Here is a 17,436-nt window from a genome sequence, read left to right on the forward strand (position 1 = left end):
AGTGGCCAGGAACCCCGGGGTACTTTCCGCTTCACTGCTGCTAAGAAGTGAATATAGCCAAGGGACAGAGAAAGAAAGGTGGGGACTTGGCTCCTCTCCTTGGGCAGCAGGGCAGTACAGATTTGCACAAAATTTGTTCTACTGGATAGGTGCTGCTCCACCCCCAGCTGCACCGGTTTCACTGAAAGAAGTCTAAGATGACCAGTTATGCCATTTTCTGTTTTCTAGAGCATATGTTTCTCCTGCGCAGGGAGAAGGGTACTATACTAGCAGAAGGGACAATGCCATGAGTGTCCTGTCCTGGTTTCAATTCCTGGTCCTGGTTTCCTTGTTCCCCCATGATGACAGGAGCTGGAAGTGCACTCAGGCCCTGGATCCAGAGGGGCGGAGGTTGGGGTGAGGAGGGAAGGAGGAAGAAGACAAGAGAAAGAGGAGGACACGTTATGCTCCTGAGCAATTCCTGCTATTCAGTTAACCAACCGTTGGGTTGTGTCTCGGTTGCAGAGGACAGGAAGGAGGACAGCAAGTCATCCATCACATGTTCCCTCACCTCTCCCCACTACCCTCAAATCCTCACCCTTATCCTGAAAGATTTCAGTGTGATATGATTGTAAACAGTTAAGGATTCCTCCAGTGCTAAGCCCACTACAAGCTGGGCCCACCCCCTCCCCCATTATGTACAATACATTCACCAACAACAGAAATTTATTTAAAAAGGCAACAGGTTAAATTCTGTAAACTGGATCCAGCTCCAAAACACACACGTTAATACTACAAGTAAAATTCCATCATCATCTTCTTCCACCCTGAAAAATATACCTGAGTTTAGCAGTCAATGAAAGTTTCCGCCCCCACCCCTGCCCTCCCCACCCAAAAAATCCCTCAAACCCTGAACGAGACGCAGTCTCCGGTCACAGAAAGCCACTAGTTTGCGATGCTCGCCCTGCGGTGGCGAGCCAGCTGCTCGGCTGGCTGAGGCCCAGCACCGCTCCAGGTTTCCAACACAAAAGCCGTCGCGGCACCGTGTTCCACGGACCCAGGAAGCTACATGCTGCTCGGGCGAGGGGAGGGTGGGAGGAAGGCCTGCCCCTCCTCCCCCTTGTCCAAATCAGGTGTGGCTTTCGTCTTCGTGAGGTCCTTCCTTCCTTGGACTAGCTCTGGAAGAGGAAGAACAAGAGTTGGAGGCTTTCACTGGCAGCTTTAGAAAGGAATAACCTCAGGATTGCATGCCACCCGTTTAAAGCTAGCACTATTGGTCCACCTAAGTTACGTTTTAGGGTCAGCTAAGACTACAGAGACATCCCCAGCTCCTCTGCAGAGCAGTAGTTTACTTCCTAGCCTCCTCCAGTGCTTCCCACTCTCATCCAACACTTCACCCCTTTAACTGGTGGGAAGGGAAAGACTCGCATTTCAACTCTGCTCTCTCCAGCAGCCCTTACTTGATCCAGAGGCAACGCTGATGGTTTTTGTGGCGTCAGATCTTCCCGGGACATGGTTGCTGTAGGCATCTTCGGGAAGGGAACTTGAGCCTGATGCATTTGCATTCTGGAGCCAGGTTGAATGGAGAGAGTTTTAGCACATGAACATCAAGAGCAAATCCCATCTACTTGGTTGAATGCATACATACAACATTCGCATACAAGCATGCATCATGTGTATTCTTCTTTCTGGCTTCCCCCCAAAACACCACCTTTAATCCATGCCACCCCTGCAATGGCTTAGTTGTAAGCCAAGTCCCCTGAATACTTGAAGAAGTATGCTGGGACTGTGACAAAACAGTAGCAGTCGAAGCACATTTATAAAATCTGAACAGGGAATTTTTGCAGTAGCAGAATTTTCCTCTTGGGAATAAAACGTGATACGCACAATCTCAGTGAGAAGTAATTTTCTGTGAGGGAAATTTGAGACAGAGAGGAAGGGCAAAGCAAGAGGAGGGGAAAAAGGGGGCAACATTAAAGTAAAGGAGTTCATAACTTTAGTTAACTACTCTGCCCCGCTACGAGAAAGATGCAATAAAATTCTTAAAAAGAAAACAGTAAGAGCTCATTTGATTAAGCAATGCACAGCCCTGGACAACACATTAACGAAACGCTGTCACATAAAACAAAGCACTGGTGTGGGGATGAGATGGATGGGACAGGCTAACAGGTCTCCACGATGGCTATTGCTACTTGTTTTTAAGGAGCTGCAACAAGACTCTCTCCAGCTTACAGAAAGGTCTAAGACACCTTTTACTCCAAGGGTCTAAGAGTCACCTGTTAGCCTCTCAACAGCACTTGCCATCTCCCCTGACTTCAATCCACGTCCTTTCAAGGGTATCCAACACTTATCGTCACCCAGGCATCACCCCCTCCCGCCTTGCCTTCTCGCAGAAAACACGATCTTACCCCGAGGGTCTATACAAGTCCTGGGGTGGCCCCCCCATGCCACCTCCGCTGCCTCTCTGCTCCATCAGCAAGGCCTGAAAGTGACCTACGTTCTCCTCCCGGCAGCGGTAGAGGGGTCCCTCCTGAGAGAGGCCGTTGGCCTGGCCGGAGGCCGGATGATGAGACAGGTGAGCATTCATGGGCGATCCATACGTCCTGGGCTGGAAATGACTGGCAGGATGCCGGGATGCATAAGGAGAGCCAGTCTGTAGCATCACCCCGTGAGGAGGGAAAGCCGACGGGCCGAATCCCATCCCCGAGCCCAGGTGCGGTGGGGGGGCTCCGTAGAGGAACTCCCCCGCTGCCACCGAGCTTTGTCGCTTTGTGGCCGCGTTGTGGTTGTCCAAATCAAGAAACTCTTTGGGACTCTCCGGTCTTTCCTGGGACTCCTCAGACTTCTCGTCTTCAGGCCCCAGATCCTGCCCGTCGCTCGGAGAAACCTCTTTGGCACTCGCTACGTCCATGCGGTTGGGAGAGGCCAGGGCGGCGCTCAGTGCCTCGCAGCCCTGCAAGCCGCTGGCGGACCCCCGGTCTGGGAAAGGGGGTCTGGCTAGGGGCGGGTGGGCGGTGGGGTGCCCGCTGGGGCTGGCCTGGGGGTGGAGCGGCCTCTGCCAGTCCGAGTAGCCCTGCGGACAGGCGTAGTAGGGCGGTCGCTGGTAGTGGTGGTAGGAAGGCTGAGGCTGTGGCTGGTAGGGGTAGGGCATGCCCTGGGGGGGCCGATACCGGGGGAAGACGCCGGGGTGGGTGCTGCTCGGCTGGAAGCCCCGCGGGGGAAAATGCTGGGGGTGGGAGGCAGGAGGAGGTGGCTTCCCCCCCATCACGGGACCAAACCCCTGCAGGCCCGGGTTGATGTGGTACCGCCCGGCCGAATTCGGGTATTCCAGACCGGGCATGTAGAGAGGGTGGAACTGGTTGGGGGCGGCCCCCATGGAGCTGGCGTCCATGACGGGGAGGCCACTGCCCTGCCCCATGCAAGGCACGGCCGCTTCGGACAGAGCTTTGCCCCCGCCGCAGAGGGGCTTCTCCAGCAGGTTGGCAGCTAGCCCCTTCCCCTCGGTGGCGGCTGCCGGGCCCTCGCCCGCTGCCCCATTCTCAGGCAGGGGACCCCCTCTCTCGGAGGTGGGCACCAGGTCCCTCACGCAGCCCGGGCTGCCGGTGTAGCCACTGTCCGCTGGCCATGCGCCCTTGCCCTGCCCTGCCTTCAGGTCACCCTTCACGCCGGAGCTGTCCCCCTCCCCGTCCGGGGGCAAGGCACGCCTGGTGCACTCCATGGGCAGCGGGGGCTTGGGATGAGGTAGGAGTTTGGCGTAGGCCCCGTCGGGAATGCCAATGCACTGAGCCTTCTCGTCCACGCCTGCTGGCGGCTCCACTGGAAAGAGAGGGGGGGAGAAAAAGTCACACATCAGTCTAATTTCGGAAATAGGCCCTCCCTACCTGACACATACACACCCCTACTCATGCTCACCCAAAGCACACATGCCAAACACTAATTCCTGCCAGCTTAACCAGGTTTACCAAAGTAGCCTCTCAGCATCCTCTTTTGCTGCTGACCCAAAGTTGCTGGGCAGCTCTGTCTGACAAGTCCCTAACATCTGGATGGAGAAAGCACCCACTTTCTAAACTATGCAAATGGAAGAGAATAAGGAGTGACTTTCTAAAGCCATGAAGGTCCTTCCATTGAAGGCTTCAAAGTACATGCTCCAAAGCCTACAAAATCCTGTCCTCTACTCAAACATCTCTACAGGACTGTTGGAGCATGGCACCAGGACAACTGCTCTTCTGTGGGGCTGCAGCCTCCCTCCCACACCCATCACACAGCCTTCCCTTCAGAGACCTTTAGCAATTCTGAAGTGCATTTTTGCAAAGTTGGGTAACATTTAGTGGCTGCTTCTTTTAAAAGAGCTCTTTTAAAAACTACTCATGAGGTTGCACCTGTCTTGGAAAGATGGCACACATGGACTGAACCCTCAAGGCACAGGCACACTGTAGTTTGTAAGCCGCTGATAAATCACACCTCCAACCGGAGTAACATTGCACACATGGGTTTGGTCTGACACATGGATGTGCAGAGGCTGCCTAATGGAGAGGCAGAGTTAGGAAATACCGCAGTGGTGTCCACATGACAGCAAGATAAGAAGCCGCGGCAATGGCAGTTTGATTTCAGTCTGTGTTGCCCCTTCTGGTCCACAAACCCCACTTGCCCACAGCTTGGTCAGAAGCAGTACCACACACCGAGATGCTGCAGAGCCGATCGCAGCCATATTTTAACCAACTGTGATTTAGAGATGCGACTACTTTGCCCTGCAATCACTCAACATCCTCCCCCGGTCTCTGTTCTGTATCCAGCACAGTTAAATGATGATGACTTTTAAGCAATGCCACACAAGGAAAGAGTTTCCTCTTAGTGCAAAGCACACGAGGGATTGATAAAAGATTCAAGGGTTTTGATCTCTAGTTTACCAGCTAGAATTAATGAAAAAAAAAAAATTTTTTTTTTTGATCTCTGGGGTTTTTTGATCCCTACTTTAGGTTTGTTTTATTTTTAGGTTTGTTTTTTTTTTGATCTCTAGTTTACCAGCTAGAATGAATTAAATTCAACTAGAAAGAAACTTGTGATGGCACACACGACAGGCTGCCATCCCACCTGAACTGACACGGCTGCTCAGGGGCTTTTGGGCAGTTCTGTTGTGTGAAGATTTTGAAATATTAAACTCACAAGGCACATGTGCATTTCAGAGAAGCTGTACTAACATATACTCAAAGGAGTGTTTTTAAACCATTTATTCACATAATGTCTTCTTTCCTTACCTAACTCTCTGTAGCTCCAATTTTTATATTAACTCCAAGTGAGCTCTAGAAGCATCACAGTCTATGCTTTGCATTTGCACCCCACGGCAAGCTGATAGCTTGCAGGTATAGCTGGGGCAGAGGGGACCTCTGGCAGGCTACAGTGAAACAAAACAATCTTAGAAAAATCTAAGTGATAGCTGGAGCAGAAAATATATTCCAATTCAGATTAAAAAAGACATGCGCAAAAAAGGTGTGTCCCACAACTATTTAATCAAAAATTTCATTCTTTTCTAGAAAAAAACGCTGCTTTTGTTGCTGAGTCTTAGCCACTGCTTAAAATTGACTCCAGTAAGTCTGAAAGTCAGGGCACAATTTTTGCTTATCCAGTGGCACAAATTCAAACAAAACCACATTTGCAGACACAGGTTTTGTGCATCTGCAAGACAGTTAAAGTTTGGGACCCTACAAGTATGGAGCCCAAGAGCAACAAAGCTGGCCTGGGGGTGCTCCCTTGCCCTCCTCACAAGCGTACTCCGGTGGGAAGAGGGTCTGCCCCGGCATGGGAAACGGTGATGCTGTGCAGTGGGCAGGAGGGATGCCTGGCAGCGAGCAAAGGTGCTGGCAGGGAAGGTCAAAGGCTACAGGCAGGGGCTGCTGCATTGGCAGGCAGGTGCTTGAGGGGTTACCTTGGTTGCTCTCCGGCTCCATGGTCTGACCGGTGGGATCCTGTGAGCTCCCATTCCCCACAACGGGTTTCGGAGGCTGCACACTGGTAGCAGAGGCAGCGTGAGCCAGCTGGGGAAAGGGTCCGGGGAGGTGCGGCGGGGGCGGCTGGCGAGGGTGGTAAGGCACACCCGGCGGGCACACACGGGAGGACAGCTGCTGCATGGCGATCATCTCCGGGCTGTCCATCATGGAGTCCCCGCCCTGGCACCCTCTTTGAACCTGAGGTGGTCCCCCAAACAGAGTGGCCGGCGGCTGCGGCATCCTCTGGCCGGTGGCTTTTCCAGGCGGTCTGATATACCCTGAGGGAGGCACCCCGTGAGGTAGGAAATTTGATTGCTCGGTCCACTGGCTGGGAGGCAGTGGCGGCCTCATGGCCCGGGGGTCCATCATATGACCCAGGGTGTGGGGCTGGAGCGAGGGTCCTGGCCCCATGGGCGCCTTCTCCTCCGGCCCCACAGCACCCTGGCTGGCGGGACCGTGGCTGCCGTTCCACAGGGCCGGGTGCGCGCGGTTCAGGTACTTGTAGGGCCGGTACATGTGCCCCGGGGGGACCTCCGAGCCCTCCGGCGGCCTCACAGGGGGCCCGTTGTGCCTCGGGGGAAGGAAACCCTGCTGGAACTGGGCTGGCGGGTAGACAGCGTCAGGCGGGGGGCCGCTCACGCGCCCCAGCTGCAGGGTGCCCGGCCGGGGGCCAAGGCCGGCGACGTGGGTCGGTCCTGCGCACGCCTGCTTCTCCGGGGCAGCCAACCTGTGCCCGCGGTGCTCGCTCAGTCCCACAGCCGGCTGGGGAGGAAGGAGAGAGAGAGATGGGGTGGGTCTCGGTGAGAGCTGTTGCACCAAAGAGCAGAGCAGACCTGCAGGTCCCGGGGTGCTGGGTCCCTTGGCTGCAGCGTTTCTTACCTGCATGGCAAAGTGCTGGTGCTGCTGGACTGGGTCTCCGGGATGGGGCTCAGGCACTCGTGGCGAGCCGTACAGTTTTGTGGGATCCGATCCACGCAGGGGACCAAACGTTCCTGGCACGGCTGGTCTCTGGGGGATGGGGAGGGGTGCGGGAGGGAGAAATAAAACAATTCATGAAGCACAGAAAAGCAGGAGAGCTGCTGCAGGTGAGGGGAAGCCAAGGCTGGAGGAACCACACAGATGAGCAGACAGGCATTTCGGAGATACCATGAAAAACCGGGAGTCTTTTTCCTACAAGGTGACACAGCTCCCATGCCAAAGCCAGTATCTCACACCTCAGCCACGCGTCCCTGCGCTCAAGGTAATACACTCAACTTGCCACCCAGCTACTTGGGAGGAAGCAAGAAGACTGGAAGGGACAGTGGTTCGCTCCAAGGAGGGGAGCGGACCACAACAGTATGCAAGCAGGACGACAGGGGAACATGCTGGATTTCCTTCAAAATACTCGTTGCCTCCAGCAATCCTACTGTCTCCCACTATCTGCATCGCAGGAATCACTCTGAACATTTTGTTTGGTCTCTAGCTAAAAGGGCGAGGGGTAGCCTGGATCTCAGAGGAGCAGCTGATACACCACACCACAAGACATCACTGGTTAAAATGGAAAAGGCAGTGAAGAATGGGTGAGGAACAGAGGGGAGGCAGAACAGGTGGCATTCAGAGAAATGTTGGGCTAAAGGGAGGTCACTGCTGCAGTCCAGGGTGGCCTTGTGTTTGATTTCGTTTACTGCTTTTATAAATACTCAAGGCATGAAATGCAGTAGTACACAGATGGTACAAAGTTACCAGGCATCTGTAAACAATTGAAACAAAAGAAGACAGGCTTCTTCAGCATCATAAACTGGAGGTTAAGAGAGGAAATGTGACTGCTTTCCCTGCATAACAGGGTAACTCTCCAAGGAGAGAAGAGAACTGGGGGAGCCAGGGCTGGCGCAAGCCCCTACGGGGATATGCTGGCCATAGGAAACATTAGGAGACTGTTCACAGCTAGTGTGGCAAAGACTGAAACTGTACCTGTTTAAATCTAAGGGCTGAAAAGTTTCAGTTGTAGAAACCACAGCCCTGTCTCCTTAATCTCTGGGAAAAGGTTCTTGACATGCAGTAGGGATTTCACAGTAGAGAGCTTCATTTCCCTTTACCTCCCTCCCTCCTCAGGCCTGATGGGTGAAGAACAGCAGAAACTGCTCCTTACCATCTGGCCGGGATGTGGCACAGGGCTGGGCATGCCGCCGTACTGCAAAGAGCGAGGGAAGCCTCGCCCATTGGAAGGGCCCACATCTCGAGGAGGCTGCATTGGGTTGCCACTTGGATCCTCTGCAGAGGACGAGGAGAAGGAGGAGGAAGAGGAAGAGGAGGAAGAAGCAGGAGCCCTGGAAGTAGCTCGATATGGTGGAGGTTTTCCTCCATTTTCCAGGCGTTGCTGCCTCTTGCCTGGTCCATCTGGGTCTCGCGACCGAGTCCAAACACTGCCTGTGCTGGAGCGGCCAGTCCGCCGGCTCCTCTTCTCTCGTCTCCCATCTTCTCTGATCCAAAACTCCTCATCTGTGTCTCCATCTTCCCCAGGGAAGTGCTTCATCATTGCTCGGTGGAAACATCTCTCTAAGTTGTAAGCCATCTTGGTATATTCTGCAGGCAAAAAAACCCAACAACATCAGGGACAGAGCCTTATAGAGTGAAACAATTAAGCAACGTCAGACTTCCCCCATGAGATAAATCATGTCCCCTCCACAAAGTCTCTCTGAGGAAGACTTCTGTTTCTAACTAGTCAACTTTGGTTTACATTCTTAAACTCGATAAGCAACGCAGCATCAGATTTGTTCAGTAACCCCACCAGAGGACAGGCACATGGGCATGACAAAGTACCATTAGCGGCACGGCCTGCACCGTCAGCATTAACTCAGTATTCCAGCATAGTGCCAAGAATTACATTATGAGAAGCACCATCTCTGCTTGCAGAGATGTGTGACCTGCACAGTTAGCCAGCAGAGTGCTGAGAGAAGAAACGTGAACTTCCAGCAATGCTATTTGATTACATTCAGAGGTTTTTCTTGGACTCGTTCAAATCTCTGCTGTATGCTACAAGACAGAGGAAAAGCAGCAAACATATTTATCCATGTATAGTTTCTAAAGCACTTGCTGCCCTGATGTGAAAGCTATTGCCAACACCAGTGTCCCCATTGCATCATTTCCATGGGACGGTTCTCCTCAGAGGGGTTCTTACTTTTCATTGGAGTGGATAGGAAGGAAAAGACATGTGAGAGGTGTTAATGATAAGGGCTTGAAGCAAATGACTTTCCATTTTTTTCCACTAAACTAACCCTGAAGTTCCTTGGGAAACAGACCTCTCCCAATGGCTGTGGCAGGAATGCTTTTACTTGGGGCCCACAGTGACAAGCCGGGTAGCTCTAACTATTTGCCCTGTCAAGGCGGTGCTGGTGAGACATAGTCTGCAGTGACGACCCACCACATGGGAACTGATTTCTTACCTAAGCAACATGTAGAATTTTAATTGGCATGGCAATTAAACCCAGGGTTTCCCATTTGCAGACTTGTGTTGCTCATTCATAGCCAAGGAACCTAAAAACTACATTTTCCATCCAAAGGACTACAAGTCTGGTTCATTCCCCACTTTTCTGTGATACTCAGCAAACACTGGGAGCTAACCAGACTTCAATGCTTTTCAAAGTCTGTGTTAGATATTATGAGAAAAAGGGGCACACAGACACACAAGCACACAAAGGAATGAGCTCAGAAAGAAACAGACTTTCTTCTTTTTGCATGTTCTGCCTTCACCATCTACCAACATGGGACTCCCTTAGTATGCCATGCCCCGATTCAGCATGACAAAATTATGCTAAAAACCTCGCTAAAACACCATGCCTTGTTACTCAGGAGCTCCTACTCTTTCGTCTGGCCTCCCAAAAATATGCTGAAAGAGAATAACTACAAATCAGTGGGTACAACTCACTACTTGTTGAGTAGGAAGAGATCACTGCTTGCTTTGACTGAGCACTGCAAATAGACGAACTTAGCATCTTACTGCTCTTACCACTGCCTTCACCATTGTACTTAAGACAGTTCCTGAACATGGTCTTCATATCGCCCACGAATTCTTCCTTGGTGCAGTACTGACCTCCATTCAACTTCTTCTCCATGCTAGAGATGTCCATGGGGGCCTGAAACACAACAAAACCTCCCTTCAGTTACAGCAAGCGTAGCAGGGCTTACACGGTTGCATAGCTAGCTTCCTCACAGAGAGGGGATGGGGAGCGGAGGCTGCTCTCCTGAGAGGCAGCCTCCCACCTTTGGTTTCCTTGACTTGTAAAGCTAGAAGGGACTACTGGAGTCATGCAGTTTGACTACAAGGGTAACACAGCCCACAAAACTTCAAAACACGTCCAAAAAACTGCATCCCGGTCAACAAAGCGCATCAGTCAAGATGGCTGGACTACTTTCCATACCTTAATGATCTGGTAGTAGTTGGGAGCATATGATTCATCAACAGGCTCCAAGAAGGGCCAAGAGTCCTTGTGAGCCTTTACCACATCTAGAACTGGCAGTAGCAAAAAAAAGGTGACTGGTTACACACACACGCCCAGGGGAGTATTTCACTTTGAGCAAGTCATGCAAAGGGGAAAGCTGGGGCAGGACTAACCTTTGTACATGGCTGTGAACTCATCATCCAGTTCAAAGCTGTAATGGGAAGCGCAACAGTGAATATGAAGACTGAGGACATATAAGACATAATTTCGTACTTCATCTTCCCCTTCCTCCCCATGCAGAATGCCATAATGCTGACAAATAGGCCTCATCACAAACAATCCTCTAGTGTGGACCAAATCCAGATGTTTCTCAGCTTACTCCTCGCTGTTCTCCAACCTTGCTGCTCCCTCCTCATTCCTGTGAATGATTGCACTCCTCTCCTTCCCCTACTCACTACTTCAACGCACTCGTGTGCTGCATGCCCAGCTGCATACTCACAGATCCTTGGTCCTTCGCTCTTCCCTGGTAGGGGAACTGGGATCCAAGTGGGAAAGCTCAGGGGGGAGCTCCTTCCCCTGTGCCAGCAGCCAGGCCCGCTCTTCACGAAGCTTCCTCCTCCTGGCCCGTTCTGCAGTGGGGAGGGGGGAGAGGTGAAAAACCATTCAGCACTCCTTGTCAACAACATCTTGCAGGGAAAACGAAGGCAGCTCCTGCAACTCTCAAGAACTCCAGTAAAACGTTCTTGTTCTTTCAGCAAAAGCAGCAACAGCAGAGGAGGTGAGAATACAGCGCACCATCCACACGCCTCTTCATTTTCCCTTGACTTCACAATCAATGATTTTGAAGCATTACGGTGATACAGATGCTCCCCTAGGCAGCTTCCAAATTCCTGACTATGGTGTGGTACAGAGAGAGTTCAACGCACAGACCCAGGCATAGATCAGCACTATGGAAAGAGCTGGCTTGTTAAGTTACCATCCTTCAGATGCTTCACCTCAGCCAGGTGAACTCAAGGCAGCTGGTTTTGCACCGAAGTGGATGAAGAGCAGTGCCGAGGGAAGGGTGAAGTTCTACCAGTTGGGTGACAATGAGTAACTGGGATCATCAATATCCTCCACCGCCACGGCTAGCTTTGGGAAGATTGCTCAGGTAGGCCTTCATGGCCAGCAGCCAGAGCGAGCAAGCTGCCACACAGGAGGGCCACTGGGACAGCTTTGGTTTAAGAGGTGAGAGACAGGAAGAAGCAACGCTGGTAATATAACCTGCGGTTTGCAACCAGACAGCTGGCTAACAGATTGCTCCATAATAGAAAGTTTATGGGCTCTTATGAACCTCATTTCCTTTTTCTTATAGGAAATCTGAATTCATTTGACTTGCTAAACACCTGCGGTTGTACCAACTTTCTGTAGGAGCGGAATTCTGTGAAAGTAATGTTCAAGGAGACATGTCACAGGAGTAAGACCCCAGAAAACAGGCCACATCGGGGAACACCCAGAGTGAAAGAAAGATGGGGGAGACTTGGCTAATACCCTCTAGTAGAGGCTCCGTCTTTGGAAAATGCCAAAGACTCAAGAAGCACCAGCTCTGGTGGAAGAGTATTAATTTACTGTCTTACTCTATCAATCAAAAACAAACTTGGGATGCGGGTTGAGGGCACAGGAAAACTAGGAATAGGTACAAGGTAGGTATTTCCAGGGAGGTCCATGGCCAGATATGTCAAAGACTGGTAAAAGAAAGTCCAAATTTCCCGTTAGAAGACTCTGGGTAGCACTGAAGTTGGGAGGACAGGACTTGCATCTAAGATGTCCTACAGAATCTAACAGCATCTATTATAATATTTAATGATGGGAAGCCCAACATCAAATTGCAGTTAACAGAGATTATCTGAGTCTGTTCAAGCACAGTTCAGTACTTCATGTTTCTTTCATAAAATTAGCATCACTTAGATGACATCGTAATGGATGTCTAAGTGAGAAAGCTGAGAAAAACATGAGGCAACGATTTGGGCAGCAAAAGGAAAATTTCATGGCAACAGCAGCCAAGAGGTAAGGTGATTTTAGAAATCCATCAAGGCCTGCCAAGGATCTGACCTGGTAAACTGACAGGAATCAGGGAGCGCTAACCGGTACCAGAGTGGAGCTCAGCCAGGATTAATGGCAGGTCCCTCTACCACTGCAAGTGATTAATATAGCATGGTAAAGATCACTGGCAGAGCTTGTTGTCATCCTGTTGGCCTGGGTTGAGTCCTACCCAGCAGCTTTCAAAATCTAACCAATGCCCTAAAAAGTACCTCAAACAGCTAGAAAGTCATATGTGCGGGAGATAATGTTGGAGCAGCATCTGGGAAGAGAACTGGGAAACTCTAACCTGCTGTTGTAGTAGAAATCTAGAAGGCTGCTTTAACTCAGAAGTTCAGGACAGTACAGATGGGCCCAGCAGGAGGCTCGCTACCTGGGGCGTGCGTTGGAGTGGGGGGAAGTGAAATCCCAGACTGGAAACAGGAATGTGATCTAAAAACAGGCATACAGTCCAAAACTGAGAAGCAGGTGGAGTGCTGATGAAGTTCATCAGAGAGCAGATATTTCACCCTGTGTTTAACATCACCCCTCCACAGAAGACCTTACAAAATTAATGTTAAATCCCAAACAGACTGCAAAACACAAGAAAATCTTTGTTACCCTAAAATCTCTGTTAACGGATGTCCAGTTTTAACAAGTCTGAACCAAGCAAAACAAATGACTTCATTTTCAAATCACCTTCTGTCCATCATAAGAACTGTCATGAAAGTAAATGGTAATGGAGAGTGTGCTTGGCAGTAAGAAAAGATGGTTAAGAAGCCCAAGTTTTACCTGGATAGCTGCCGTTTCTAGGGATGAAAAATATTGCAGTGATTTAACTGAACAAGTCAGCCGTTTAAATAACCTTTCCAAACAGCTTTTGCACCAGCTTAAAAGGAGACTTCTCCTGACTTAGCTTAAACTGAGTTAGTTTACACCAAACTGAAAGAAACTGCACAAACCAAAATAAAAGCATCTCTGCCAAGAAAAGCATGAATGTATGCTAAATTGGCTTAAAACAGTTTGTTGCCCAATCCCATGCCAGTTTCCTTGAGTGGCTCTGGTGCCTTTGCATCAGATGATGCAGTGATTGCACTTACCCAGAAAAGGACAGGGCTTATACCAAAACAGGACTTTTTTACAGGTACGTTTAACTTTGCAGCTCTTCTGGAACTTCAAGATTAATTTTGTCTATACAGATGGAGAATTAAAGCACAGAGAATATGCAATTTGCCAAGGTGAAACAGATATCTGTGGCAGATATGAAAGTTGGATGATTCTCAGTTTAAAGCACCGGATTAGCTAGGACTGGCAACCAGGAGTATATGAAGGCCAAGCAAGTAATTGGATTTTCTAAAGGTTAGAAAAGTAAGCAGGTAAAAGAAACTATTCTTAGATAACATCTGGTCTGCTACCAAACATCTGGTAGCAGACTGTTTCATCTTGGAAATTTTACAAGGTTTGCATGAACTTAATCTTTTTTCCTTTTCTGATTCTTTATCCTCTTAAGAATTCATGGTACTGATACTGCCACACATTACCACCACAGTCTTCTGAAGACGTTCAGCCTTTCCCTGGAACTGCAACAGCCCAGCCAGCCACTGCGGCAAAAGCAGCAGATAAAGGAATCCCCGTAAGGGAGGCTGACAGAGAGAAGGTGGTCAGAAATGAGCCTGCTCTTAGACACCAGTGTCTACATGTACTGGCTGAACGCCTGCTGTCTGTGCCTTGATCTGACATGTTAAAACACAATATATCTGTTTCTTGCAGAACAGCTTAAATCAACATTTAATTCAAAACCATGAAAAAACAAGACTGACACCTGACGTTGCCACCTCTGGTCGTCTATTTAGCCTGGCCCCCTCATCTTTAGTTCTCTAATTGATAAGGCCAGTAGCAATATAAAAATGCTACTCTTGCTGCTCCCATGGTGTTCCCTTCCCTTTCTCCTCAACGGGGATCCTTGTTGCATCATGCATTGGGCCAAAGGAACCAAATACTATTCAGCGAGAGTAAAGCCAGCTAATCCTGCACACAGGGAAATCCATGAGGAGGCAAGTGGGGAGACAGAAGAGAACTGAGGAACAACACAAATTGCAGGAAAAAAAAGTACAGCTGGGGCAAGGGAGAAAATAAGCATGATTTGAGGAAGACGACACAGTTGAAGGGTGCACTATAGAGAACAGCCACCAATACCAAGGGAGACAGACAAAGGAAAAGAAGCTACAGTCAGACCAATTTATCTGAGGTAAGCGCAAGAAATGATATCCCTGTTAGCAGGTCTGTCAGGGGAGGAATGCAAATGGCAGATCTTAATTCAAGATCTCAAACCCTGGCTTTGAAAGTTTCCACCCCTGCTTCACACTGGCCGCACATACCTTCCACTGCTTTGACCTTCTCCTCCATCTCTCTCTTCCTCTCCTCCTTTAGCAGCTGTTCCTGCTCCCTCTTCTGCACTGCTATAAGGATTTGGCGCTCCTCCTCTTCCTCTCTGCGCCTCTGCTTCTCCATCGAACTCAGCACGTTTGGGTTTACCTGTGACAAAACGGTGCACCAAAAACTGTAATGCATTGGCTTATTGAAGTCTGAGCAGAGGCACGTTTACTTTGAGCAAGTATTAAAGCGTACCTACAATGAATGGCTGGGGGGAAAAAAAGGAAAAAAAAGGATTTATACATATGAGTTCTCAGATGAAAAGCAACATGTAAAGGAAAGTTATTTGTCAAGCAATGAAATCCTACTGATACAGGGACAAAGGAAGGAGAAGTGATGGGTTAGACAAGCTGCCGCTCTGCCAGGGACACACCACATGTATTTCCCTTCTGGGCAAAGGATTCGGGCTGTTGACACCCCCACACAACACCTCTACCCCTTCCATCTAGCAGAGCCCTGAGTTGCAAGCATGAGCAGAAAGAACTACTCTGCCAAACCTGGCTCTGCTATAAAACAGAGTACTTAGGATAGGAAAAGAGACTGGTACAGCCTTGCATCAAGGTATCATTTGGAATGTTTTCCTTTCCTGTTCAAAATAAGGCCCACCATATTTCTGTGTGTTAATCTCCCCTGAAATAGCTCTCACTTATTTGTTTGGACAGTTTTCCTGCTGGGTCCCCCAACCAGTTTTCTCATTCAAGGACGCCTGGCTCTTTAGTGCCCCGCTTCCTCACCTCCCCACCGCCAGCCGGCGGCAAGGCTGTGTTTGATCCCACTTAGACTGCAGGGTTCCCAGACCAGGGATCGCTTGCTCCTATTTCTCCAATAAAGTGCGAGGTATGTATATGGCAGTGTAGAATTACCTCTATTAGCTTAACTTAATTGTAAGACGAATGAATCGGTCATCTACCAGGCACTCCCACCTCTTTGAATTCTGCAAGACCGAGGTATGTGTGCCTTATCAGCAGGGAATATCAACCAGAAAAGAACAATGTGCATACAGTTTTCTCCACCTTCATTTTCAGGGAATAACCAGCAACCACCACTTAGGCAGAAGGCATTTCCTGAGGATTAGCAATCGGCTGGGGTCCCTTGGCTGCTGCTCAGACCATCAACTTCTCCAGGCCCATTATTAATCCCCAGAAAAAAATCTGGCACCATGATTACTATTTTGTCGGTTTTTTATTGCCTAGAAGTGGAACCTCAGGGTGTTTTGATAAACACCTAGAAACGCTGTCTGGTTTCACTGTACATTCGTTCCCCCTCTGCTTCCCCTTCGCCTATGCAGCACTGCCCTACAATCTCCCCCTGCAGCTCTCCGTGGACGAGCATTGTGTATTATCTCCCTGTCTCCAGCAGCAACAATATATTAAGAGAATTACGCTTCAACCACCAACAGCCACAGAGAAGTGTCCAAGAGAGGGTGATGGGACTCTTGATGACGTTAGGACCATATCCTGCACCTAGGGACAGACTGGACAGCAAAAACACCTATTCTGTGCTGATCTTTTTAGGTGAAACGCACAGCATAATCTCACCACAAGGGAACTCTGCCCATCTTCTTTTCCTTTTCAGATCTTTGCCAAATACTAATACTTCACTCTTCTACCGCCTTCCTAAGGAAACCATTCTGTGAGTCTGCATGCCTTTAGGTTAGGCAGCTTCTCCTCACATTCAGTCTAAAGTTAATTTCTCATCCCCTCATTCCATCCAATTATTCCTAGTTACGCTCTTCTGGGCAAGCATAAATTCTCTTCTTCAGCCACATTCCAGCCTTTATGGGCTTCCTCGGATGCTTACACAAAACTCCCATGTTTCTGTAATTAGGTTAAATGTTTCCTTATAAAGCAACCCTTCCAGCTCCCTAAGCATTCCAGTTGTCTCTCTCGGACCTTTCCTCCAACTGATCAATATCCAAACACCAGGATGCCCAGGACTGAAACTGTTATGCCAAGTACAAGAGGTCAAGAACCTACAAATCCAGGTGCTACATTTCTGCTTTTGAGTCTTTTCATATCCCTTTCTCAATCACTCTACCATCCTATTTTCTACTCATGCACTGCAAACATTTTCCTTTCAGGCCTGATCCTGATTATTATCAACTAGTTTCCCTTTAACTTTCTTGATCAGTTTTTAAATTGCAATAGGAACCAAAAAACATCAGGTTCTGCAGCAATTAAGAAGAGAAAGAGGTGAGCAGGAACCAGCCACCAGAAGTTGGTACACCAAGATATTTTATTGAGGATGTGACCATCAGCCTCTAGGTTCTCCAGCCAGTAGATCTAAGCCAGCCTGGCATGCCACACTAATTTCTTCAACTGTTGGTGCACAGGTCAGACCTTCCCTTTCCCGGGATTCATACCGCTTCCACCATTCATGCCCTATGGAAACGTGAACTGAACATCCAAGCCGCAGCACTCACACCAGGGCCTCTCCAAGCCTGCAGGGTGCATTCAGCACCCTACACTGTAATGGCGCGACACAGAATCCATAGCATGTTCCACATCAACCCACCACAAACACGGCATTGACAAAGCAACGGGACAATCTGAAACAAAGGAGAG

The 17,436-nt window shown here is 49.5% G+C and overlaps 1 protein-coding gene across 2 annotated transcripts in view; it reads right to left on the bottom strand.

The window, feature by feature from the left end:
• Positions 1-882: 882 nt before the first annotated feature.
• The window catches only part of CECR2 (CECR2 histone acetyl-lysine reader), a gene marked incomplete at its 5' end in the record, with an annotated part of 98,429 nt that continues 81,875 nt past the window's right edge, over positions 883-17,436 (bottom strand). For both annotated transcript variants that reach the window (XM_082308453.1, XM_082308454.1), the window contains 11 exons: positions 883-1,157; positions 1,440-1,545; positions 2,388-3,795; positions 5,903-6,725; positions 6,843-6,971; positions 8,092-8,525; positions 9,949-10,075; positions 10,361-10,452; positions 10,555-10,592; positions 10,881-11,010; positions 14,818-14,974. In XM_082308453.1, the coding sequence (XP_082164579.1) occupies positions 1,152-1,157; positions 1,440-1,545; positions 2,388-3,795; positions 5,903-6,725; positions 6,843-6,971; positions 8,092-8,525; positions 9,949-10,075; positions 10,361-10,452; positions 10,555-10,592; positions 10,881-11,010; positions 14,818-14,974 (3,450 nt within the window). In that variant the 3' untranslated portion in view covers positions 883-1,151. The remainder of the gene's footprint in view (positions 1,158-1,439; positions 1,546-2,387; positions 3,796-5,902; positions 6,726-6,842; positions 6,972-8,091; positions 8,526-9,948; positions 10,076-10,360; positions 10,453-10,554; positions 10,593-10,880; positions 11,011-14,817; positions 14,975-17,436) is intronic.

Source organism: Platalea leucorodia, assembly GCF_965183815.1.
Source record: "Platalea leucorodia genome assembly, chromosome: 4".
Lineage (NCBI taxonomy): Eukaryota > Metazoa > Chordata > Aves > Pelecaniformes > Threskiornithidae > Platalea > Platalea leucorodia.